Below are 25,853 nucleotides of genomic sequence, written 5' to 3'. Positions count from 1 at the left end.
CCATATAATAACATGGAGCTGAAATTGATAGTTTACACTATGGTACAGTTCAAAAGTCAAGCAACAAATATAGCCTCTTTGTTTCACATTAACTTCTGTTACTAAATGCATCTGTAAAAAAGCAGTCTGTAATTTTGACAAGACAAATGTGCCTTTATAATGTCTAACAGTTATTTAGTTAGTATTTGTTTCACATAAGAAAGCTGTTTCAGCTAATGGTGGCTTTCAAGGCGATGCTAGGTATTGCATCAAAGGGAGCTGTAATACATATTAATTTATAAACACAGCTGTAATAAAAGAAAACAGATTGGGGGGGGGGGGCAGACTATATACATATCCAAGGTCGTAGCCAGTTATGAGGCAAGTCGCAGTGCATGGGCAAGTGTCTCAGAGCTTTTTCATGGCTGACTACTGCCCTGATATCTTTTATATATATATATATATATATATATATATATATATATATATATATATATATATATAGACATGCTCAAATTTGTTGGTACCCTTACAGCTCATTGAAATAATGCTTCATTCCTCCTGAAAAGTGATGAAATTAAAAGCTATTTTATCATGTATACTTGCATGCCTTTGGTATGTCATAGAATAAAGCAAAGAAGCTGTGAAAAGAGATGAATTATTGCTTATTCTACAAAGATATTCTAAAATGGCCTGGACACATTTGTTGGTACCCCTTAGGAAAGATAATAAATAATTGGATTATAGTGATATTTCAAACTAATTAGTTTCTTTAATTAGTATCACACATGTCTCCAATCTTGTAATCAGTCATTCAGCCTATTTAAATGGAGAAAAGTAGTCACTGTGCTGTTTGGTATTATTGTGTGCACCACACTGAACATGGACCAGAGAAAGCAAAGGAGAGAGTTGTCTGAGGAGATCAGAAAGAAAATAATAGACAAGCATGGTAAAGGTAAAGGCTACAAGACCATCTCCAAGCAGCTTGATGTTCCTGTGACAACAGTTGCAAATATTATTAAGAAGTTTAAGGTCCATGGAACTGTAGCCAACCTCCCTGGGCGCGACCGCAAGAGGAAAATCAACCCCAGAGTGAACAGAAGGATAGTGCGAATGGTAGAAAAAGAACCAAGGATAACTGCCAAAGAGATACAAGTTGAACTCCAAGGTGAAGGTACGTCAGTTTCTGATCGCACCATCCGTCGCTTTTTGAGCGAAAGTGGGCTCCATGGAAGAACACCCAGGAGGACTCCACTTTTGAAAGAAAAACATAAAAAAGCCAGACTGGAATTTGCTAAAATGCATATTGACAAGCCACAATCCTTCTGGGAGAATGTCCTTTGGACAGATGAGTCAAAACTGGAGCTTTTTGGCAAGTCACATCAGCTCTATTTTCACAGACGAAAAAATGAAGCTTTCAAAGAAAAGAACACCATACCTACAGTGAAACATGGAGGAGGCTCGGTTATGTTTTGGGGCTGCTTTGCTGTGCCTAGCACAGGGTGCCTTGAATCCGTGCAGGGCACAATGAAATCTCAAGACTATCAAGGCACTCTGGAGCGAAATGTACTGCCCAGTGTCAGAAAGCTCTGTCTCAGTCGCAGGTCATGGGTCCTCCAACAGGATAATGACCCAAAACACACAGCTAAAAGCACCCAAGAATGGATAAGAACAAAACATTGGACTATTCTGAAGTGGCCTTCTATGAGTCCTGATCTGAATCCTATCGAACATCTATGGAAAGAGCTGAAACTTGCAGTCTGGAGAAGGCACCCATCAAACCTGAGACAGCTGGAGCAGCTTGCTCAGGAAGAGTGGGCCAACCTACCTGTTAACAGGTGCAGAAGTCTCATTGAGAGCTACAGAAAACGTTTGATTGCAGTGATTGCCTCTAAAGGTTTTGCAACAAAATATTAGGTTAGCGGTCCCATCATTTTTGTCCATGCCATTTTCATTTGTTTTATTATTTACAATATTATGTTGAATAAAAAAATCAAAAGCAAAGTCTGATTTCTATTAAATATGGAATAAACAATGATGGATGCCAATTACTTTTGTCAGTTTCAAGTTATTTCAGAGAAAATTGTGCATTCTTCATTTTTTGTGGAGGGGTACCAACAAATTTGAGCACGTCTGTATATATATATATATATATATATATATATATATATATATATATATACATACACACACACACACACATATATGTGTGTGTGTTTAACTCTTTAAGGACCAAATGTTTTTTTAATGGGAAGCTCCCCCAGGACCAGATTTCTTTTGGCTATAGTTGACTCTTGCTATATATATATATATATATATATATATATATATATAGTATTCTGCTTAGGCATACATGTATAAAACACATGTTATTCTATTATGACCCAAGGGACCTTATAATACTTCCTGAAAGTTTTGTTGAAAAATTTTGATGTTTGGGCAAATTACAAGACATTCTTTCATTCTGTGATTGCAATACATAATACTAGGATGGTCACATGTATTTTTAGATTTCAACAACAAACAAAAAAATAGGTTATTAACTGTTTTTACTTAACATAAACATATCTAAAATTAAAATATTAAAATATGTAAAAATGCTTTTTTATGCACCAAATCCTCCTACCGTTTTTTTCCCGGCAGCCATCTTGGATTTAAGTGTCGCACTCTACTGACTTTAGTGTTCCGAATTAAAAAAAATAATAAAATAAAAATAAAAATGAACTTTTTAAAGAAAAAGTTCACTCCAAGCTTGGTTTTGTTTTTAAATTGACAGTTAGTCTTTCTTTTAACGCAACAGCCTGCCCCTAAAAATGCATCTCTCCCCTCTGTCAGGACTGCCCAGAAGGCGTGGCAATTAGTGCAGTAAATCTGTACTGCAAAAAATGGATAGGGGTCATTTTCAAATGCATGGGTTTTATTTATAATGTATCAAAACATAACATATTATAGCATGTTTAAAAGTGTTTTTATTTGTCTTAAGAAATTATAACTATTCCAGTTTTGCAATGTATGTTATAGTATTTGTTTAGGGGTCAAAAGTCACCATAACAATGTTTTACATGTTAAGAATTTGTAAAGCCAAGTTTCAAGAAACCATTGGGGCGACCTTGCCCAGCACAAAGCAAATAGGCACAACTGTAAAACCAATGGGGGCCAAGGTTGCCCCAATTGTTTCTTCTAACTTGGCTTGTGTTTTTCAGGCACAATGAAAGCGGATCGAACTTGCATCAAAAACACAAGCCAAGTTAGTAGAAACAACTGGGGCAATTAACATCAGCGGAATACGGTAACCCCAGTTTCATGCAACAGTTGTGATGTTAACCAAATGTGTGTAAAAACAAATGCTAAAATGAACAGTGGCATTCAAGACTGTTGTGTTGCTTAGAACTGTGTAACTGAATTTTGGGAGTTGTTTGCAAACCACCTGGAGTTTACTCATGGACCACAGGTTGGGAATCACTGTATTAGGCTTATCACTGTTGATTAGTCAATACTTGGTGACAGTGGGTGCAGAAAAAGCTTTTAGTTTGAAATGCTTTACAAATTGGAAAAAGACAACTGAAAAATATAGCAAATCACCAGAAAAATGGGTGTGAAATAACACCGATAACATGGCTTTTGGCCTAAACTTATTAGAAGCGCTAAACTATTTTTTGAAGGACATCTTGGTGGTACCAAAAACCCATGCCCAAAACAATAAACAAAAACTCATTGTATAGCACATAAAAAAAACTAAAAAAAACTGTAGGGAGTAACAGGCATACAACTCATGTGCTGCTGTCAGTGCAACCCCAGTGCACTGGATAATTTCCAGTACAGGTTAATTTCCCCCAACACTCACTGGCTTTATTAATTCCATTCCCCCAACCCCCATAAATGGACACAGGGCATCCACGCATTGAGAAGATACATCTCAGAGGACCTCTCCTGTATAGACATCTTCAAATAATAAAAGTAATTTATACTGGTCCACCATTTTCATCTCAAATATTCTCCAGACAATGCAATGCAAGGTTGTGTCTGGTTAGTTGTCTAATAGCTGAATGGAGAATACTGCTGTAGATTTCTAAAATAACATTTGTGCTCAGATAGTGTACAATATGTAATTAATATTGGTGATTGTCTCTCACTGTCTCTTGCTTTATTTTTAATAGGAGCATTTAGTTCAAAATTATTCCTATTTCCCCAAATCCCTCAATCTGGATTCTTCTGTGTAATAAATGAGGCTGAACACGGAGAGAAATGCACTTTGTGTGGCAGCTTTCTGCTTCAGAAGCTTGAAATCACAGGGGGTTGGATGGGTGGACAATTGGGAAAAGGATGATTACACAAATGAAGGGAAAATGAAAGTCTAAGCCAAAAGGGCAGCCGCATGACTTGAATTGAAAGTCACAGGGGACTCTACCTATTTGAGCGCTTCTTTCATCACAAGACAAAAAAAGAGCAGTCCAGGTTTTATTGTTCCACAGCAGCAGTGTGAAGTGACTGGCCTTGTGCCTGAATGGACAGCTGAAGTGTTCAGAGCAACTCTTCCAATGTAGACAGGTTCCATAAAAGCAACAGGATTCATCTTAACATCTATGTTGTGGACAACTCCCCTGGGGACATACATTGGATTTATGGGATAAGGCTACAACAAGATAAAGGATTAATACTAATGTAATAAACATCTTGGAAATGGTCTGTGTCAAATTTAGTTGGGGGCTATCATAATAATGGAGGCTTTGATGAGAGCATATCCGATACCACCCACTATTTACGTCCGCTTGCTAGCAGTCTTGTCCATCTCCTTGCACTGCTGGCTAATTTGTTTCAGTGTATGCAAATGATCAACACTGCACAGAGTAACCTTTACATAATATAACTAAGTGGTTACTTATTTGCACGCCCGTGCTAACAAGCTCTTTTGATATTACTGTGAGCTTCCCGGTGTGTTTACAACTTCTTTACCATGTTTCCTTACAAAGCAAAGATAGGACAATATGAGTGGGCGGAAGAGCTAGCTCTTAGTTATTCAAATGCAACTGATCAAATCAGTAAGTACAGAACAAAGATATAAGAGAACACATAACATTATAATTTGAAGGATCGCTTGCTTGATTTTAAGAGAAATAAATATTGGTTATGTTTAAAAACTGACTTCAGTTCAACATTTTCAGTATTCATTAGAATGTTACTCACTTGAGGCTCTAATATCATTCCTACCTAGGTCAGTAGTGACTGGGGGCTATTTTGCAGATGACAAACAGGGAAAGAAATGTCTTCCACATAGTTTGTATACTGTAAAACAATAACTGAACGTAATTCACACCATCACAGTCATTACCATTGCTGGTGCTCGTAAACAGGCCTTAGACTGAACAGACATGGAGAATAATCTACCTTTGCATCCTCAGAAGAGAGGTCAAAACACTTTTTTTTTTGGTAATGCTGCCCCTGCCACTCTCTCTTTGGATAATTATAGGGCGTAGTAAGTAGTTAAACTTATTGTGTAGTTCTGTCAGAACAATCGTTTACATAACAGATAGGGCCTACTCAATAAATCACCCAAAGAAAAAAAACTCGTAAACCGAGAAAACTCGAGCTGGCACAAGCCCAGAATATTCTCCAGACAGAAGTTAAACATTGTTTTAGCATTATATTTCGTGGCACTGATATACAGCAAAGAGAAATTGCATGGCTTTATTTTACATTGCTGTTATGCTAACAAGCCTTGTGCTAGGATAGCAGCAACTATGTTTTTACTTTGAGATTTAGTGAAAAGTAAATGTATCCTCCATAAGTACAGTATACCATCAATAAACCTCTAAAAATTGAACATGCAACAAAATACCCTGCAAGTAATTAAGTAATTAAGATGTACTGCGAGCAGAACTGTTTTGACAATTCTGTCACAGAAGTATCCATCATCTATGAGGTCGTAGAGAATAAGAGGAAAAAATGCTCTTCAGAAAATTTACCACAAATTAATCAATATAAATCTTCTGGAGTTGAGATTGCTATCTTTGAGGTCTGGCTATATTGATTATGCATTGTATGGATACCACAAAAGCACACTATAGTTAACTATAGGAATTAGAGATTACTGGAGACTGGCACAGCAGGCGAATTCACTGGCCTTGGTTTAGGTCACAAGTCAGGTTTGGTGGTCTCAAATGAGCTAGCCACCAGTGGACATTAGTTCACCATCACAAAAGCACCATACAATTTTGCACAATTCAGCACAATTGGCAGTCTCTGTTTGAGATAGAAGGGGGTGTTAAAATCTGAATTGAGGTTTGCTCATAGAGCTGTTAGGGATCCCTGCAAATAGGAAATTACTACCTCAAATAGTTTCTGAGATGAGGCTTTGACACTATTGTAAAAAAAGGAATAGTACAGCTACTGTATTTAGTCTGGCTTACAAATCTCACTTGACGTTTCTCTCTTATTCTCACTTCCTGTATCCCCTACATATAGGTCAACCCCAGATCAATATACAGGAACCCTAATGGTCCAAATGAAAACATGCATTAATTCAAACCTGTAATTTAAGAAGGTGTAAACACACATTTCCAAAATAGTGTAAGTAATACAACTTACTTATTTTCTGTCCTACAGCAGTAGTTATAGCATCAATGGATTTGCAAATTCATATAAGCTCCCCTCACAGGGACACTTAATAAAACCACATTGTTACTGCATAGAACATTTTAAACCTGTCACTGGCAGGCACACTTGAGAAAAAAACATCAATCTTTAATGGAAAAACTCATGAAAAAAGGTTCAAATGTACAACCCTCTTCCAAAACAAAAGAAAATGGTTTCCTGAAATAGAAATGTATCCATTGTATAATGGGTGAACTTTGTTTAGCTAAAAATTCTGAGACTTACCAAAGCTGTCAAGCAGTGACCGGCAACGTCATCACACCAGTCTCCACCCCTCCTGAGAGACACTAGGCTCTGTGATGACGTTTGAACAGCACCAGTCAACATTTTTCTTCTTCAGCCTGCTGCGTATAATGTACGCAGCGACCGAAGATTGTAATGGATACATTTCTAATTCAGGGAACCAGGGTTATGATAATAGCCTAATGTTCCCTTTCAAGTACGAAATGTATCCATTACATAATGTGTAATTATACCCAAGCCGTTGCAAAATGTGTCACTTGCAGAACGACTTAAATCTGAGAGGGTCAAACAGCAAGGCTGCCACAATCTAGATTATTTATTTATTTATTAATTATTTTTAGTACGTAGCGGGAATCAATTCTCTGAAGGTGCTTCCGGTCTCAACATAGAAGCCGTCGTTAGCACTCTGGTCCCAAAGCCAGGGTTTGGATTATCCAGCACATTCAGTCTATAAAACCTTGTAAAGTATGTGGTGTAGCCCATACTGCAGCATTGCAAATGTCAGTGACAGATGCACCCTGGAACAACGCCCAAGAGGTAGACATACTTCTTGTGGAGTGACCAGTGACCTTCACAGGAGGGGGCAAGTTGGCTTGTTTATAAGCAATCTTGACTGTCTCTGCAATCGAACCGGACAGCCTCTGCTTAGACGGGACTTTACTGTGGGCCTTAGCTCCATAGCAGATGAACAGCTGTTCAGATTGCCTCCAACTTTTTGTTCTTTCAATATAATACGCTAATACCCGAACAGGGCAAAGCATATGGAGCTTACGCTCCCTATCTGACTGGAAAGGAGGAGGATGGAAAGCCTCCAGCTCCACCGATTGGTTGACGTGGAAGGTCGAAATACCTTTGAGTTTCAATAAGCCAGTATAGATTCCCTGCGCTTCAAAACGGGATGGGGAGATAGAGAGAGGCCAAACGGCAAGACCCTGAACTCGTACACTGTTCCCTGAAAGGCGAACCGCAAGCACTTAAGTGTGCCAGTTTTTATAGGGATACAGAAGTAGGCATCCTTGAGGTCCACCATGGTGAACCAATCGCCTGGCCTGAATGACTGCAACAGCTGTTGCATCGTCAACATTTTGAACCTCCCTTGGTCAGTACAGGTTGACCTGCCTGAGGTCGAGGATTGGTCTGAGGTCACCATCCTGCTTGAGAACATCTCCTCCAACTGGAGAGGGTGTACCATAAGAATAGCCCGTTCTTGCAGCAGAACCACAGTGGCGTCCTGTGGGTCCGTGACTGATGCAGTCATACCCTAAAAGGGAGGGGGACCGTGCTTGAACTGCAGTAGGGTAGAGTAGCCGGTCTGAAGTGTAGTAAGCACCCAGATGTCTGTGGTGCACTGACACCAGTGCTCCAGATGGCACCCTGAGAAGGGGCCCTGCACCTGTGGCAAAAAACCCTGAGGGCCGCTGCTCACCTTGTGGCTTGGCCTGAAGCTCTTGCCTCTGTGCCAGGTGGCTGTCTGGCATGCGCAGCTGGCTGTGCTGGTTCCTGAGGCTGCTGGCACTGAGATAAAAACCCAGGCCTTATGCAATAGCAAGTAAGGTACCGTAAGAATGTACAGTTGCTGCCTCAGCTGCTAAAGACAGCAACAGGACTGTCAACAAGGCCTGCTTGGTACAAGACAGGCAGGCTGGTTTTGCATGTGTCACAGGGATAAATCCAGGTATACAGCAAATAGCGAGCAATGTACAGTAAAAATGTACATGCTGCCTTAGCTTGTTAAAGACAGTAACTGGACTGTCAACAAGGTCTGCTTGGGTAAGAAAGCAATTCTGTTTGGTACCGGTTTGGTGCCTGCAGCACCACAGGTACATTAGTGTGCAATGGAGAGGAGAACACATTACCACTTGAGTATTCATTTGAATCGACTTGTGCACATTTTAAATATTACAGTGCTCTCAGGGTTTTGAGTACTGAATGTGAATGTCAATTAAACCCATTTTTCTTATAGTGAACAGTTTCCCTTATAGCCTTGAAATATTATCAGAAGTACTGCAGATTTAGATTTTTTATTTTAATTTTCTCTACCTCTCATTTGTAAACCTCCCAAATGTGATATTCTAATCTTTTCTCATTGCACATGCAGTACAGTATGTACCTCTTCACTCTCATGCAATGTCCTTTGAGCTCATCTAAATGTGCACTTTGAGGCTTTTGGTTTCCACTTCATTTAACCAAAGTCAGCATCCCCTTATGTATCACTTCCCCTTTATCAAGATCATTAATCTTTTTTTGTCTAATATCTTTCCGGCCTCATCTACATGCTGTGCCCCTACCAGGAGCTATTGCATACATGCTGAGCTTCTTTTTTTCAAAACTATTTCACCTTTAGTGCTTGTATACTTTTTCCAGTTGTTCTTGAGCTACTGATATGTGTATTCCACTGAGGTTACTCAGGGGGGTCCTCAAAAAACAAAAGTGTTTAAAACATTCAACCTCTCTTTTTTGTGTTATTCCTACAAATCTTAAGATGTAGTCTGCATTTAATGCATGGGCAGTGATCTTGGACAGAACTATTAATATCCAGTAGTAGATTATTTATTAAGTTGTGAGAAACAGACCTCCCCATCTGATACATTTACAAATGTATTTTTTTTTGTTCTTTGTGATCTGTCCCCATATCAAACAGACAACAAGTAGAAGGACAGTATTGGGGACAGGGTTTCTAAATACTTGGCAGAGGGTTTTGTATACACTAGTAAAATCAGGCCCTTGGAATTAGCATTACATCACAAATAACTGTTGCTGGTGACAGTGTAAAACTAAAACACTGCCATTTCTCCAGGCTTCAAACTTCAAGAATATACCATGTGTTTAAAAAAAATAAAAAATAAAAAAAATCAACAACGTGCAAGCATTACTGTAAAACGAAGTCCCTGCATTGTACATACTGTAAATAATTTTCATTTTCAACAACACACAGTGAACAAATAAAATTCAACAAACAAAACAACAAATCTAACTATGATAAGTACAGTCAAGGCAATCAGTTCAAGTTGATACACAGTTGTACTTTGCAGACCCCAGAAAATGGAAATTGCATGCAAAGTTGTACACTATACAAGGCTGGGCAGTAGTGGAGGAAGAGAATGATGAGCCCAGGTGCAGGACCTTATTGTGCGCCCCCCTCCAAACTTGTAACATTTGCTTATAAACAAGTCAAGTGTTCAGTATTTAACACTATTCAACTCTCAGAATGTTAGCATGTATGAAACAGTACATCACTACAGAAGAATGTTTTCTAGTCACCCTTTTTACATGCGTCTATACACCCAACACTTCACTATTCTTAATCACAAGCTAACAAGTTTAATCAGCAGTCCCTCCAGGACTCTGCAATTCCGTGAGCGCAGAAATCAATTCACACAAGGGAAGAATTCCGTGTCTGAAATACAGACATGTTCATTTCCTTTAGTTTATAAAAATAACAGGATATTTTAATTTTGCAATACAATATGTGTATGAAACAACACTCCAACAGCTGAATGGACACCTAGTTACATGAAGTTTGGCATGTCCTTGCTTCTTACAGCATATAATTGCTGTAAAATATGTATCTGCATTGACTGTTCTAGAAAAAAAAAAGGTATTGAGTCTGAATTTGTAACAGTTGGTGCCGTCTTTCCCCCTTTTTAAACAATGAAAACAACAATATCAAGGGTTTCATCCTGGTGAAATAAATACACCTGCATTTATTACAGACTACAGGATATGAAGTATGAGGAGTTAATGAATTGGTGATGACTGAACAGCAAATACGAGCTAACTATCATTATAAAAAAGCTACACATGTCATTACACCACCAACCTGCCAAAGTTGAAATTCTTGTCAGGACCCTGCCCTTGTTAGTGCTGTACCCTCTAGAAGTACAAGTGGCATTACCATTTAAGTTGAAAATCAAAAAATGTATTATGGAGGTGCGGTAGGGGAGAGCATAAACATTTATTACATTTCAGACTGTTTTTTTGGCCAACCATAGCTAAAAAAACTACGAGGGATATAAACATGCAGACTCAACTCAACATCTTTATTAGTCCAGCATCAAGACCAAAACAATAACCTTCTGTTCTGCAAGAACATGTGGCAGCAATGTTCATATATAGTAATTGCTTCCATACAGACGATGTGACCATAAGCTAAAGCTGAACTGCTCAAGGGAGAAGAACATAAGAAAGTTTACAAACGAGAGGAGGCCATTCAGCCCATCTTGCTCGTTTGGTTGTTAGTAGCTTATTGATCCCAGAATCTCATCAAGCAGCTTCTTGAAGGATCCCAGGGTGTCAGCTTCAACAACATTACTGGGGAGTTGGTTCCAGACCCTCACAATTCTCTGTGTAAAAAAGTGCCTCATATTTTCAGTTCTGAATGCCCCTTTATCTAATCTCCATTTATGACCCCTGGTCCTTTTTTCTTTTTTCAAGTCAAAGAAGATACTTTTTTTACATGAAACAAGCTCATTTTGAAGTCACCCTACCACAGTACAGCCACAGTAAAAGATGCCACTGGGTTTCTGTACATACAGTCTATTTTCATCAATACGAATTTCAAAGGGACCAGCAAAAAAAAAAAAAAAAAGGTCTTCTCAGTAATTTTTATTATCCGGAGTCTAAGCCAAATGCATACTGTCAGTTTTATTGAAGTTACAGTAACAATGAACTCAAATTCTAATTGCAGTACAATGAAAAGTATTATGCATTTAAAAGCACTGTGCATTTTATTGAAAATACAGTAGTAAATAAACTTTTTTAAAAGTATCCATTGCAAATGAACTGCACTTGAATTCTGTTATTGTGATTATTGTTGTGATTGTTATTCTACTGGTGATAGAGCCGTGGTTTATTATGTATTGTGCATGCTGTTGATCAAGTGTGTTTGATATGTGACTGTGTATTGCTGTAATTAGATTAGGGCACTTCCATTAATGAAGTTGCCATAGCTATACATGTGGAACAAGGGTTTTGTTATTGACATATGTTCGGTAATCTTCCAATAGAAGGGGTAATGCTAATTTCCAGTCACTGTTAATGGTTAGGGACAAAAGAATAATGACAACAGTGATTATAATAACGAGTAAGCAATATAATAGTTTAACGATCATTTTGTAAACACGGACAGTATTCATGCAGGTTAAACAAATGCGTATTAATGAGAAGAAAAATATGAATGTTTTATTGTAAAAGTATGACCGTTAAATACGTGTTTATTTTTGTATAAAATCATTCAAGGTGAAATATGTTTATTGAATAATTAATCCTGTTAGGAGCAGGTGGGGCTGGGGATTATAAAATGGCTTTCTTTAGGAGAGAGGATTATTAGGTTGTGATCTTGACTGTGAAAATAGCAGTTATTGTATTTACAACTTGTTAGTCTGTTGGTTAATCGTTTGCAATTTGTGAGCAGTAGCCAGTGCAAAATAAATATTTATACCTGTGAATGCTAAAAAGTGTTTCCTGCGTGGTAAAGAACTCCATGTTCCTGAGAGAATAATGTGATAAAGACAAGAACACAACTGATTTTTTTTTTTTTTTTTTAGTCACAGTTGATCAAACAAAGTGTAACACAACAAAATCTAAAACTAAAACAAGGCGGCTGTTTGCTTAACAGGACTAACAGCATTATTTTTTTTTTATATAACACTTCCTTAACTTCAGCACATTTACCTGTAAAAATAATTTATACTGGCACTATATTATGGTTTAAATATTAAGCTCAAGCCTTGATCATAAATTACTGGATTTACAGCATGCATAAAAGCAGTTTGCTAAGCTATCATACAACTCTGCAACAGAGCATATGAAACAGATTATGAGTCAGCAGTTTGATGTCATTCGTTACATGGCTAGCAGAGTAGCTGATTTCCATATTTGATGGATTACCACAAAGCATCATTTTCTTTGCTTTGCAGTGCACCATTTTATTTAGTTTAATGTCTCTATCAAATGTATGGAAAAAATAAAACTTCAAGAACTTTCCCAGCAGCCATTTTTCTGAACACTAGTTTGTTATGTAGAACTGCCATCTAATATTGCTGATAATGATACAGGGTAGATAGTACACCGTACAGTATTGTACATAATAAGGCTGTAGTATGAAGGAGATGTTCTGGTGACATTGTAAACCCACATGAGTGGAACTCATGTCACCAGAACCCCTGAGATAAAAATGGCTTACTTGTCTACTTTATTTGTTATAGTAAGTTGGAAATGTTAGTCTTTTTTATTTCATGTATTGTATTCCTACTGGATACCTTATTCCCAGTCAAATTTGTAGGATAATTGTAAAAAAAATCCTGTAGTTTACACATGTGTAAATGTTTACACATCATAATATTTTCTGGTGTTTTCTGACGTGAGGTCAGAATTTTAACCCATTCACGCTTTTTAGAAAACCATTCATCATCCTATAAACTACAGATCGCTCAATAAAGAAGGTTATTAAACTGTACATGTCAAGTTATATGTAAAGGCATACAGCACATGATTTGTAAGACATAACATAGGCTGCATTGAAGTTGCACAGAAAGGGTGTAATTTATGGTACTGCACAATCTGTAGTGCAATGCTGGAGATTTGCCTGTTACTTGCTGACTGAAGGAGACAGTCAGCACAGTAGCATAATTACAAGTTACACAGATGACAAACAGAGCAAATAGGTTTATACCACAGACAGATCTATTTATTTCATTATTTAGGCTAAACCTGTCTGGACAATTTGAAAAGGCAGCATCACCATTAGAATAAATTTAAAATGACATTAGGCCTTAGCAGATATCACCCAAAATAACTAATGTAGATGCTGAATGTGAAAGTCAAGGATGGCAGGAAACTCCAAATGTAAAGCAGTTTGATCCACTCCAGGTTTTACTATGAACTTTATTAACTACAGTGTATAAGAGATACTTTTAATCTTCATCCCTGTCAAAGCAAATTATTGTAATTTATTACTAATATTTAAATGTTAACTGTTTTAATAGAGGGCAAACACAGCCTGCAGCTAATAACACTCTGGGAATTTGAACACACAAAACAACATCCAAATGTTTTACTTAAACCTCTGGCATCAGTTGCATGTATATATTTGTAATTTCATTAAAATCAACAATAAAGCTTTCAGGAGAACTAGGCCTATCAAACCTGGCATTGATACAGTACCTGCATCTGTATATTCGATTACAATTATCTGTGAAGATGTCAAAAAATATTAAGCTCTAAAAACAGCCACAAAATTATAATGTTTTCATATTATTTACACCTTTGAAGACAAACGGTTTTCTTCTTTAAATATGTATGTGCAAGAAAGAACGTGTTCTTGTGACAGGCTCATCTACATTCAAGAAAACTATGTATTCATTTCAGATAGAAGAGAAAGCGGTGTGTAAGAGGTATAGCAGAATCTGTCATTTTTTTCTGCTATCAAGTGGATAATTGTGATGCCGTAGATATTTCATCCGTAACTATAAACCACTCAATAGGGTTGAATTTAGAAATAAAGAAACAAAATAAATTCAATGACAAACACCTTTAAAAACATATTCATGTTGAATCTGCAATGAATACAGAGTGATGTAAAAGCTTTACCATTTCAAGCTTTTGCTATTACGCTCTTAAGAAAACTTGATAAGCACGAGGGATTTGTTTTTAACAGCAGTAACATAAGCTAGTATAAGGCCTACTATGCCAATACACTTCATAGGGATAGGTGATCTCTTAAAGTTTTGACTTCTTACCTACTTACTCTAAAACAGGAAACATAGTGAACAACCTAGGTGATACATTTACAGGAGACTGTGATGTTTTTTACTAGTTTTGCAGCATTGGTAGTTTTAATTCCTCTTTCAAGCAAACGGAGCGACACAAACTAAAACGATGGATTTTTGGTGGATTCCAGAAACTTCTGCGAGGTTAATTAAGAGAACAGGTTTCAAACAATGTACAAGGGGTAAAATAGCAGCACTGTTTTCTTTGGACCTCAAAATCGGTGAACCGTGTTATTGGATTTACTGCACATCTGTGTAGGAAATTATTCTCTGTACCTGTTCAGCAAAATTACACAGGGAATTAGGAAGGGGTGCCCACACCAAAAATAAAAATAAAAAAATGATAAAGCTAGGGTCAAGCAAGACCATAAAATGCAGATTTCAAGCAATAACTATGCAAGTATGTTACAATTATAAGGAAGGCTTTTATGCATATCACACACTAAACACATAATAATAATAAGTTAATCTAGATGTGATGTCACAAATGCATGGCAAAGCATATCAGTTTCAGTGCAAATTCCTTGCATCATGTCCTTGATATACGCCAAATACCAATAACATTAAATATTTAAACAGATACATATGTTACATAGTTATGTTACAAAATGTTAGTAAACAAATCTGTTATAAAAATGTGGTTTTTGATGGAATATTCCAGATATATAAAGCAACAATAAAATAAGGGAATACCTTGCTAAATATAACACAGTTTATATACTAAGCAATCTCTATTCAGTTGAGCTGAGGCTGTTTCTTATTTATATTGCACTTGAGCTTTTATTTCTGTCGAAGTCAGGGACAATATTAGTCAAGTGTTTACTCAAAGAAACATCCAAATACCCATATTTGGTGTTCGTTCTCCATAAACAAGAACTTGTTTGGGGAAGTATATCTATTACCATCCATACTGCTGCACGCAGAAAGATAAGCTCTAAAAGAGAAGGACACAAGTTTGAAAATATTATTATTATTACTTATAAAGAAGATTATACTAAACATTTTTTTTTTATGTCATCTGTTCTGAAGCGCAATCAGGAACTTTATACGTATCTAAATGTTCCCGCAACAGAGATTACAGTGGATAAAAAAAATAAATAAATAGAGTAGGGAATTTAGGATCTTCTACTTTGCTAATATTTATCATAAATACTGTGATGAAGTTGTCTTTGAAAACATGCTAATGTTCATTTTCACTTCTGTTTGTTATGTATGCTTTTAGTTTGTTTAATACTAAACATATGTTATGATGAAATGGTCCAATGGAAGTTGATATACAGTACTTTACAGTGGTACCAAACATGATTCAGTTACCCTAAGTTTTACTATCCATAGTTTATATGGTATATTAAAGTAACTGTACATTTAATTGGCTAAATAGCAACGTCCTCAAATACTGATACTGAGATCACAGATACAGATACAAAATACAAACATTGGCACCTCGCCACATTATAGTATATTATAGTGATTCTGACAGATTACGAACCCCCCACAGGTGAAGCATAGTGGACTGGAGACTATTCACCAGACACTTCCTCGCCTCACCTCAGAAAATCTGGAATCTTTTCAGAATACATTGTTGCTATAATAGTTAATAACCATAGCAACTAATGATCTAAACAGAAACAAAAATGAAGAATTATACAGAATACTGGTTTTCTGTTTATTTGCCTTCACAAAAAATAGAATTCGATGTCCCATGAGCTTTCAAGTTTGCCTTAATACATTTTTTTTACCTTTAAATTAGTTCAAGTCAAGCTATGGGTTTAGACATGCCCCGCAATCTGATTCAGCAGTGGTCCTTTGAATTGTGGACCTCTACATAAAAAACAAAAAAGACAAAATACCAAAATGGAAGGCTGCTGGAGCCTGCCGACAGGGTTATCAAGTCAGTCTGGGAAACTGAGGCTTGCTGCTTTTATCTGTATACCTTCAGCAGAAAGCAGTCCACCCAGGGAGCCAATTACTTGGATTATAAGAGCAAAATGTTACATGATTTACTGTTACAACTTCATACATCTTTTTTTTTTTTTTTAACAAAAGCCACCACTAATTAAAAGGGAAACAATTTCACAAATACCTGCAGGGAAAGAGTTTTGAACAAGATCCAGAATTAAACACAAATGTAGATTGGGTTATGAAAAAGTATGGGGACAGCTTGTTTTTGCACGTGGTCCGGTAGTATTTGCCGCATAGTGCTGACTGCATCTTTCATAAAAAAAAAAATAAAAAAAATCAATGCAACAAAACAAAAATGTGAGGTATGGCATGTAAAAAAAAAGTCTGCTTCAAAAGAGTTTGCTTCAAAGAAATTTGTATTGAGTACACAGTAGTCCCTCTCTAACACAGACACCATTATGCTATCAGATTTGCATGTACTTCTTTTATTCCTCTGAGCACACTCTTAAACTCATTTAAGGAGGACAGAGATGTTTTAAACTCCTGTAAGTGGAATGTTCGTGCACTAAGCTTACAATATGTCCAAATAACTTTTTAATAAAATCAAGAAAATCTCACAGACTCATTTAATTTGAAGTTTTAATAAATCAGAGTAGTATTAGTACTCCTTCATTTTATTAAATGCTTAATAATGGATCGAGTGGTTGCAAGCCACTTTGGATCCCTGCTAATAGGCAGTCTGGGCGTTTCCAGTGCCTTTACAGGTTTAACAGCATTAATACTTTAATATAGCAATACAAGTATGGTTATCCTATGCTTAGCCCTTAGGCTAGCCATGCAAAAAGCTAAAACACCTACTACTAAGTCCTAAAACATGCAATATATCACTCTCCAAAGCTAAAACATAATTCCTATACCTTATAGCAATGCATCAATATATGTGCGATATAAATTCAAAATTGTTCTTACTATATGGAAGTGTAGTTGTAGAATACAAAGTAAAAACAAGAGCTGTCTTCAAAGGCAGACTTCTGAAAACAATCAAACAGCAACCAGCTTTTTCAGAGATCCTCAGAGTATGGACCACACAACTTGTAGTTAGCAAACTTGTAGTTAGTTGGACAAAGACAGTAAAGGTTTATCATTGAGCCTTTGAATAAAACCACTAAGCATACAGTGGCCAGTCCAGTCATTTTCATTTAAATTCAGGCGACAATGAACATGTTAAATAGAATAGTCTCATACTAACTGTACCATGCTTGGACTAAGCCTGACCTCTCTCTGTTTCTAAAAATTCCCCTGTGCAAGCAGGTTTCAGACACACTGTTTACCTGCCAAGGCTAGTTTTTTAATTGATATGAAACTCTACTATAAGCGTTTTTCCAAATTCACAGCATGAAGTCATTTGTTGGCCAGATTCAAGAGAGCCTCGAACCAGTATCTTTTCATATAAGAAAAAAAGCTTACATCCTAATTTTTATAACTAAGCTCTCATTATTTTCTTAATATAATGAGGTACATACTCCTGTTTTTCTTAAAGCAACTTTCGTCGGTTATCATTCAAGGTTGATCCATAGCAAATACAAATGCCGCTTTTAAGAGTCAACAGCAAAACCCTGCTTTGAGGTGCCAAAGACTAAGCCTTATCTAATGCCCTTCCAGAATTCTACTGTGTGTCTGAGACAGACTTTTAATTCTCTCACTTTTAAACTCTACAGTTTCCCTGTAAATAAATACCTCTGTTTATTACTGCAGTAAAACTTAAATAAATGCACCACTGTGGCTTTTTTAGTTTTAAATGTAATTCTGTCCAACAGTTACTTTTTCTTTTGTAATACAATAGCCTCCGTATTTTTGGCTCACAAACATCATCCCAATTAAAGTCGCTACCTTCCTGATAAGAACTTATACTGTAGACAACTTTTCTAATTTAAATGAAATGCTCGCTTTGGCTGCCAAGTTTTCATTAATTTCTATAATATAATGAAGAGAACGGACATTACACCATATACTCCCTTATTCTGTTACCAAAAGGTATTTCATTATAAAAAGACTGCTGATGACCAGTGAGTCTCGCTTTGACTGCCAAAAAGCACTTTCCATGCCCAGCACCACTCTGCTACAAGCAGGTAAAGGAAGAGGTTACCAATTTAATTATATTTCTTTAGTTGGTCCGATGTATACTACAGTTATTAAATCCAGTTTGCACTTTATTGTCATATTCAAACTTAACACTTCGTCTTTTATAATAAAACATTTACACTTATATTCTGTTTGAATTATTCTAGAATACCTGTGTTTAGCTTAAAGACTACTTCTTTACTAAATAAGAAACTTGACTTGACTATGAATACACTCTCAAGCAAAGTAGATACTCTGTTTCCTTGCTTTACAGTTTTTCTTATTACAATAAAACTAAAATAGCTGCAACTATGTTGTTTTTTTTAGATTCAAATATCATTGTCTAGAAAGGGTAACTTTTTTCTTTTGCTATATGGCAATACCTAGGCTCTGTGTTTAGTTCTTTAAAAACTAAACTAAGACTTCATCTTCAAGTTAATTAAATGAGATGCCTGCTTCAACCAATGTTACAGGCGCACGATAGTCTTTATTAAATTTAAAGATAGGGAAAGCCCTATTTTTGAGTCTGACCAACTTCCAAGAATGTATGCACTCTAATAACAAAGGCACACAGACACATTTTTGTTTCTAACATTATTATGTTAGGTTTCTCATTTTTAAAGTCTCACAGTTTTCTTATTTATTTCAATGCTTTAGTTTTTTGTTTTTTTTCTTACAATAGTAGAACCACAAACCTATTTTCGTTCAGTTGTTTCTGGCATATTAACTGTGCTCCACAGAGTTTGCCATTCTGTTCTCACTGGATCAGAATGTTTAATATTTCTGCTGAGTCTGTCAAAGCCACCACAGGTGTGGGTGACAGTCTTTAAAAGTCTGATACCTGAAAATAACTGAAATCTTGTTAGCCGGGCTCCCATCTCTACATTCTCATTCCCATCATCAGTGGGAAGACTTCGAATAAATTAAGCTGTTTCTATCAAAGAGCTGTGCATCTCTGCCGCATACAGCTTTCATTCAAAAAAGGTCAGTCTATTTTAATTTGACGCTAGGTCACTGTGAATTGCATGATCCAAAGAGACACACTGGGGCAGTTTACAAGCAAAAACTGAAAAGCGTGACAACAGATCTCTCGTGCTTTTTTGGTCATGACAGTTCTGCTTCCACGTTTATATGAGAGTTTATTTTAGAGAGAGAATTTAGTGGTCCAAATGCAAACAACCTCATTAATAATAAAATAATGGGAGGGTTTATTTAAATATCACCAAACGCGCTGAAAAGAGATGCTGCGCGATAAAGGATATCGTTCAAATAATGCATAGGGGTTTACATGAGGCTTTACGCGCTAGGCAGAGATGAAGAGAAGGTTACCCTCCATCTGTCTAGAATGCAAAAGGCTTGCAGTTAAAACGGTTCATGCTGCCAAGAAGAAGAAAATAATAATAGTTATTAATATTATTGTTTAGAATTAGTTGTTCTAGAAATGGTAGAAGTATCATGTGTACAAAAACCGACAGCACTCACCAATTCCCATTACTGCTTTTCTTATGCTAAAAACCTGGCCAAAACAAGCCATAAACCTGGCTTGTTTCTGCTGATGTCATGTTCATACCTTCTGCAGATACTATTTCTGTCAGCAGATTCTGCTTCATCATACATGCCAGGGACATTAAACTTAATCAGAAACCAAAACTGCTACGCATCATATTCCATATGTAAAGTGTGTATACTGAGATTTTTTCGCAGCAATTTTTACAGATGTTTTAATTAAAAACACATTTTTACTGCTTTTATTCCTATTTTGATATATGTAAAATAAACTCCAAATATTTCTGGGAATTTGTTTTGAAGATAAAAAGCAAAAATGCGGAACACTAAGTTAAGTACTGTATATGTAAAGTACCGTAGAGCATCATAATGTGTCAATACGGCAGCATGATCTATTTTGTGTTATTTGTGTACTAAGTAGGCTATGTAAAATAAGAGAATACGCTAAAATTATTTAGTTTCAATTTAAAATGATCTTTTATTATTTTCGCACTGCACAGTAATGTGTGCAATGCAGCACCACGATTTACTTTGTTACCAGTATCCTATAGTGTAACAGGGAGATATGTTAGGTGTATGGGCCATCACTGAATAATGAGACAGAAACAGCATTGGTTAATTATCACACAGGTGCTGCCATTAGGGTACCAGCAATGGTAGCCCCAGTGTCAAATGTAATAAAGCAAACAAAACAAAGTTAAAAATAAAAGTTTGCCACACAAGGCGAGAGCTAGCCTCATTACAGAGACGTCCCTCTCCAGGAACCTACTACACTACGAAACCCTCTCTATACTGGTTGGGGTCAACATCCCCTAAACTAACCTACTGCTCCCAAAGTCCCGGCCTGTTTACGATAGTCCTGGCTGGGCTGAGCCTTCATAGGCACCATCTTGCAGATGAAGGGTTCCGTAGTAGTTATCCTGTGGAGCAGATGCTCTCCTCCAATGTAAACAAAGCGCCGCTCTGTGTAGCATGGCAGTGCAGTCACCTCGAGCTGCTACGCAGATGCTTCTTCAGCTGCACGCAGACTCCCCAGGCACGACCCCCAGCCAATCCGGACCTCCCGATCAGCTCAGTGCCGGGCAAGCCTACTTGCTCAATTGGTCTCTTGTTACGCATCCCAGCTGCAAAAACCAGCAACAGAGTCCTCCCTGTCACATAGGTTAAAGTACTACTGTACTGTATACTGTATAGGCCTACTTTACAGTTACCTCAGCACAATGATTCATACATTTAAAATAAAATGAACACTATAAATTAGCATACCTAGTACAACTTGTGATTCACAAAACTGAAATCAGCCCTGCCACAAATGGCACTAATTGGCAGTCTGGCAGTTTATGCTCAGACAAGTTGATAACAGCAGGAGAATGTGGACCGTGAAACTGTACAGCTGATGAGTCAGTGTGCTCTACACAGGTCATAAATCATACCCGACCTTTACATCTCACCAATGTCATCTCTGCAGCACTGAGATCTGACAACTGTTTCAGCCTTGCTGAGCTCACAATACAACTTGGGATATAAAAAGGCACTTAATAATACTTTGCCCAGAACATTTTAAACCGAAAAAAAAACCCAACACCATTAAGAAGAGTAATAACAAAGACTTACAAAGACATTCCAATCCATTTTCTTACATCTTATTAGCATTAGCACCATTATCACTGGTTCACTGATTCTCTTTTTTTTCAATTCTAGATACAGATTTTTCAAACGGAAAAGTACACAACTTCTTGGTACTTAATCACTTCCTGTAGATTACCTGGGTGAGAATCAAATTGTGCACAGGAAGAGGTTAGATACCAAGAAGAATTAGGTTGTATATGTACATTATTATTATTATTATTATTTTTTAAAGTGACTGAAAATAGTGTTAAATACTTTTTAGCCATTTCCTAACCGGGACTACAGTAGTACTCACTTGTACCAACTTACTTGTTTTCTTTTCTATAACTTTCAAAACTGTCGTTATGTCTAGTGTATGATGTAGTCATCAATGAGCAGCAGAATAAACAAATTGTGTGCATGATCTTAGAGGTTAATGCTTAAAATGACACTGTGGAGTACATAATCCTCTCTAAAAAGCAGTGGTTGTTGCATCAAGCCAAGACAAACCACATCTGTTCTTGTGTTGTAGAAAAAGCTTGTTCCATTAATTTCAATAAAACATGGATTATATTCTGGGTTCACCTTAAATGACATTACTATGGTTAAAAGTATATTAGTAACATCCCCCAACCAGGTCTGTAAAACAGTAGCAGTATAAAAAGAAAATAAATAATGTGACCTACATCCACCATTTGTGCATGTAGCACTACGGAGAGAGACTCCAAAAACTCCAATCCCATCACTTTCAACAGTATTGTTAAAAACAAACCAAAAAAAAAAAAAAAATTATAAAAGTGTGTCATGAAAATGCATCATCCCCAGACTTTTTGGCCCGGTCTACTATTTGTCTGTAGAACAGAAAGTGAAATAGGATTTTTTTCTTGTAATACCTTGCCTTGGTTGTGGAATTTGGGGAATGTGGGTGCCCAGCAGCTAACTTTATTTATTTTAAATTGGTTAAGGCATTTGCATTTAAGGAGTTTAGTTCAGTGACTCCAGCAATTCTGAGGACTCAATAAAGACAAAATCAATGTCTAAAGTTCTTGGAGCCCTAATAATATATAAGAAGATGTGTGTAATATGAGATTTTTAAAGGGTAAGTACTGTAGCTTCAAATGTTTTTTTGTTTTTTTTCACCTTACTGTCACCTTTCCTTGTGTTTACCATCATTCTGACTGGTTCTGAATTCTGCTACTGTGACCTTTCAACCGTTGTGGCCTCGCTTTACTATTTCTGGGTCAGAAGAGTGGAAAGGTCACCAGATCATGTGATTCCTAGCAACAGACCTCAGAAACAATACAAGAATATACACTCGTTTGATTTTGTACTTGTCTTTGTACAGATTTTAGAGCAGAAATAAAAAAAAACAAAAAAAAACTTAGGTGCCATTTTTGACCCAGGCACACAAAAATTTCTTTTTTTCATTTAAGAAACCAGATTGAGGGGTATTTTTTCCAGAAAGGATGATGAGCGATCGATGCATGCTTTTATGTCATCAAGAATGTATTATTGTAATGGTATTTTAATTGGTATTGGTAGCAATGTGATATCTCGTCTGCAACTTGTACAAAATGCTGCTGCTAGAGTTTTAACTGGTACTAAGAGACGAGATCATACCATGCCTGTGCTGGCATCTCTATGCTGGCTTCCTGTCTGATTTAGGATCGATTTTAAGGTGTTGTTATTAACCTATAAGGCACTAAATGGCCTTGCTCCACCTTACCTTAAAGATATTTTAACACCATACGTCCCCAATCGGTCACTCCAATCTGAGGATGCCAGGTTACTTTCTATACCCATCATTCAGAAAACACACTCAGGTGGTTCAGATGCTTCAGCTGTATTGCACCGGAATTATGGAATGACCTGCCCAGTACTGTAAGGGTTGATGTTTTTAAATCTCGATTACAAACACATTTTGGCGTATCCAATTATCCAATTATCTATCTCTTGTCTCTATATGGCATATTTTACTATTTTAACTTTTTAGCATTATTTGACTGTTTTATTTATTTGAAATACTTTTAACTATTTTATGGGTATTCTTGTTATTCTTACAATTACTGTTATTTTTTTATTTTTATTTTTTTTTCTTCATATAAAGCACTTTGTGGTGGCCCTTGTTAAAGGCGCTATACAAAAACAAATATTAATTGATTGATTGATTGATTGATTGGTTGATTGGTTGATTGAACAAGCAACTATAATCTATTTGGTTCGGATGATGAAGCCAGGTTGATTCTGATAGAGGATTTTTATTTTTATTTTTATTTAAATGTCTGAGCAACAGTTTGTAAACATCATATTAAGCTACTTACACCTAACCTGTGCATTAGAATTAGAGTTCTGTTTTTCGCCTTTTGATTTCATTTATATAATTACTCTACCGTTAAAAAGCTGAGTTTGGTTAGTTTAAAAACAGCAAACTACCAGAATAAAGCATCCATAACTTCAAAATAATTCTAAAGTAAAACTCTAAGAAACTAAGTCAAGTAGATACATGTTTTCCACGAAACTACCATGATAAACCAGTACTGGTCATTGCTGGAATTTCAAATCTGAATTACTGATATCCATGACAAATCTTCAAAATGTACCAGTAGAAAACAAGCCTATGCTGTAATGGGAAGCAGTGTAGTAATCAGTGTTTAGTATGAATATTCACAATTCCAATTTTACGTTGATAACATGATGATAATATTTTCCATTTTCAACCTTAGTCAAAGGTTTGTGCAATTGTGTGGATAGGATTGCTACTTGAAGCAAGGAAGATAGCTTTTTCATTCCAGGCACTAAGGTTTGGATACATTTTTCTATTATACAAATTAATCGTCTACTTTAAACAGAAACTAATTCCACTGGGAAATGAAATGGCTGTAAAAGCCCAAGTAATGATGCAGTAGGGTTCATTTGACTTTGACCAAATTTTCACCAAGTGCGGCTGCTCCTATTTCTGTCACAAAAGAGGTTTCCAAAAGGGTCTGAATTCAGTGTGTGATGAATGTCCCAGCATGCATTATTTCTATCCAAATAGACCCAAACAGTATTGTTATGCGCAAACTGATCACTGATCAATGAAATAAATAAATGAGAAAATAATGTATTAACATGATAATGGGTCTGTGAAGGAACAGTTCGAGCATCTGTTTGTGAATTTTTTTTTTGGGGGGGGGCGGGGTAAAAGCGTTTTCTTTGCATACAGGCTCATACTGGCGATAATACAAGATGTGTGTTTATGAGTGACAACATGTCAAACAAAAATAGCTAGTAAAAACTTGATTCATGCCCAAGGATATGTAAATAAAAATAGCAACACAATCATGATTATGTAGAAAATGATACTGGAGGAATGTGAAGAACACAGCAGGTACAAATGGTAACTAATGTGTTTGTTTGTAAACCCTATGGTCTGTTCAGTGACACTTAAAGATATGCATTAGGAATTTCTGATATATTCATGTACTATACATATATTTTTGACTCTTCCCCTCCTAATGGAGGCAGTAAGGCTTGTCTCCTCTACCCAAACTGAAAGAAAAGTAGAGTTTAAATTGATCCATTACATTTTTTACATATGGTGGTGGGTAAAATACGATTCCTTCCTCTATTTGTGTGACAGTCAAAGACTATTTACAAAACAGTACAGAAAACTTTCCGACATTTCAGATCATAACGCGTAGTTTGGGCATTTTAAAATGTGTAAGTTATTGGAACCTCCCAAGGATGACACAGAAAATAAATTGGCTTAAATGGTTTTGATGACTGAAGCTCCGATCAAACCAATTCAATGAGTTTAATAACTTAGAGATGTATCCTGAACCTAAATGTACTAAGAATGGCATTTTGTTTTGACTGTTATTTTTGTAATATTGCCATAACTCGTACAGTACGTGGGCAGAATACAAATAATACAGGAAATGGCAGCTGTGCAACCAACCACAAGAAACCCTCTCGTCTAGGTTAAAGCATTAAAAGCAAATTTATAAACTTTATTATTGCTTTTTGAAAAGGATAACCTAGTGTATGGCCACACCTATATGTATTGCATATTCAAGATTAGCCCTTATTCAA

The 25,853-nt window shown here is 36.5% G+C and overlaps 1 protein-coding gene across 3 annotated transcripts in view; it reads right to left on the bottom strand.

The window, feature by feature from the left end:
* Positions 1 to 25,853, bottom strand: part of LOC117400703 (sterile alpha motif domain-containing protein 12-like) — a 93,464-nt gene that overhangs the window by 33,144 nt on the left and 34,467 nt on the right. For 2 of the 3 annotated variants that reach the window (XM_059022370.1, XM_059022371.1), the window contains exon 5: positions 21,160 to 21,295. The exons of the other annotated variant lie outside the window; for it this stretch is intronic. In XM_059022370.1, coding sequence (XP_058878353.1) covers positions 21,160 to 21,295 — 136 coding nt within the window. The remainder of the gene's footprint in view (positions 1 to 21,159; positions 21,296 to 25,853) is intronic. 3 annotated transcript variants of the gene reach the window in all.

Source organism: Acipenser ruthenus, chromosome 4 (assembly GCF_902713425.1).
Source record: "Acipenser ruthenus chromosome 4, fAciRut3.2 maternal haplotype, whole genome shotgun sequence".
Lineage (NCBI taxonomy): Eukaryota > Metazoa > Chordata > Actinopteri > Acipenseriformes > Acipenseridae > Acipenser > Acipenser ruthenus.
This window is presented reverse-complemented; position numbering and strand designations above follow the sequence as displayed.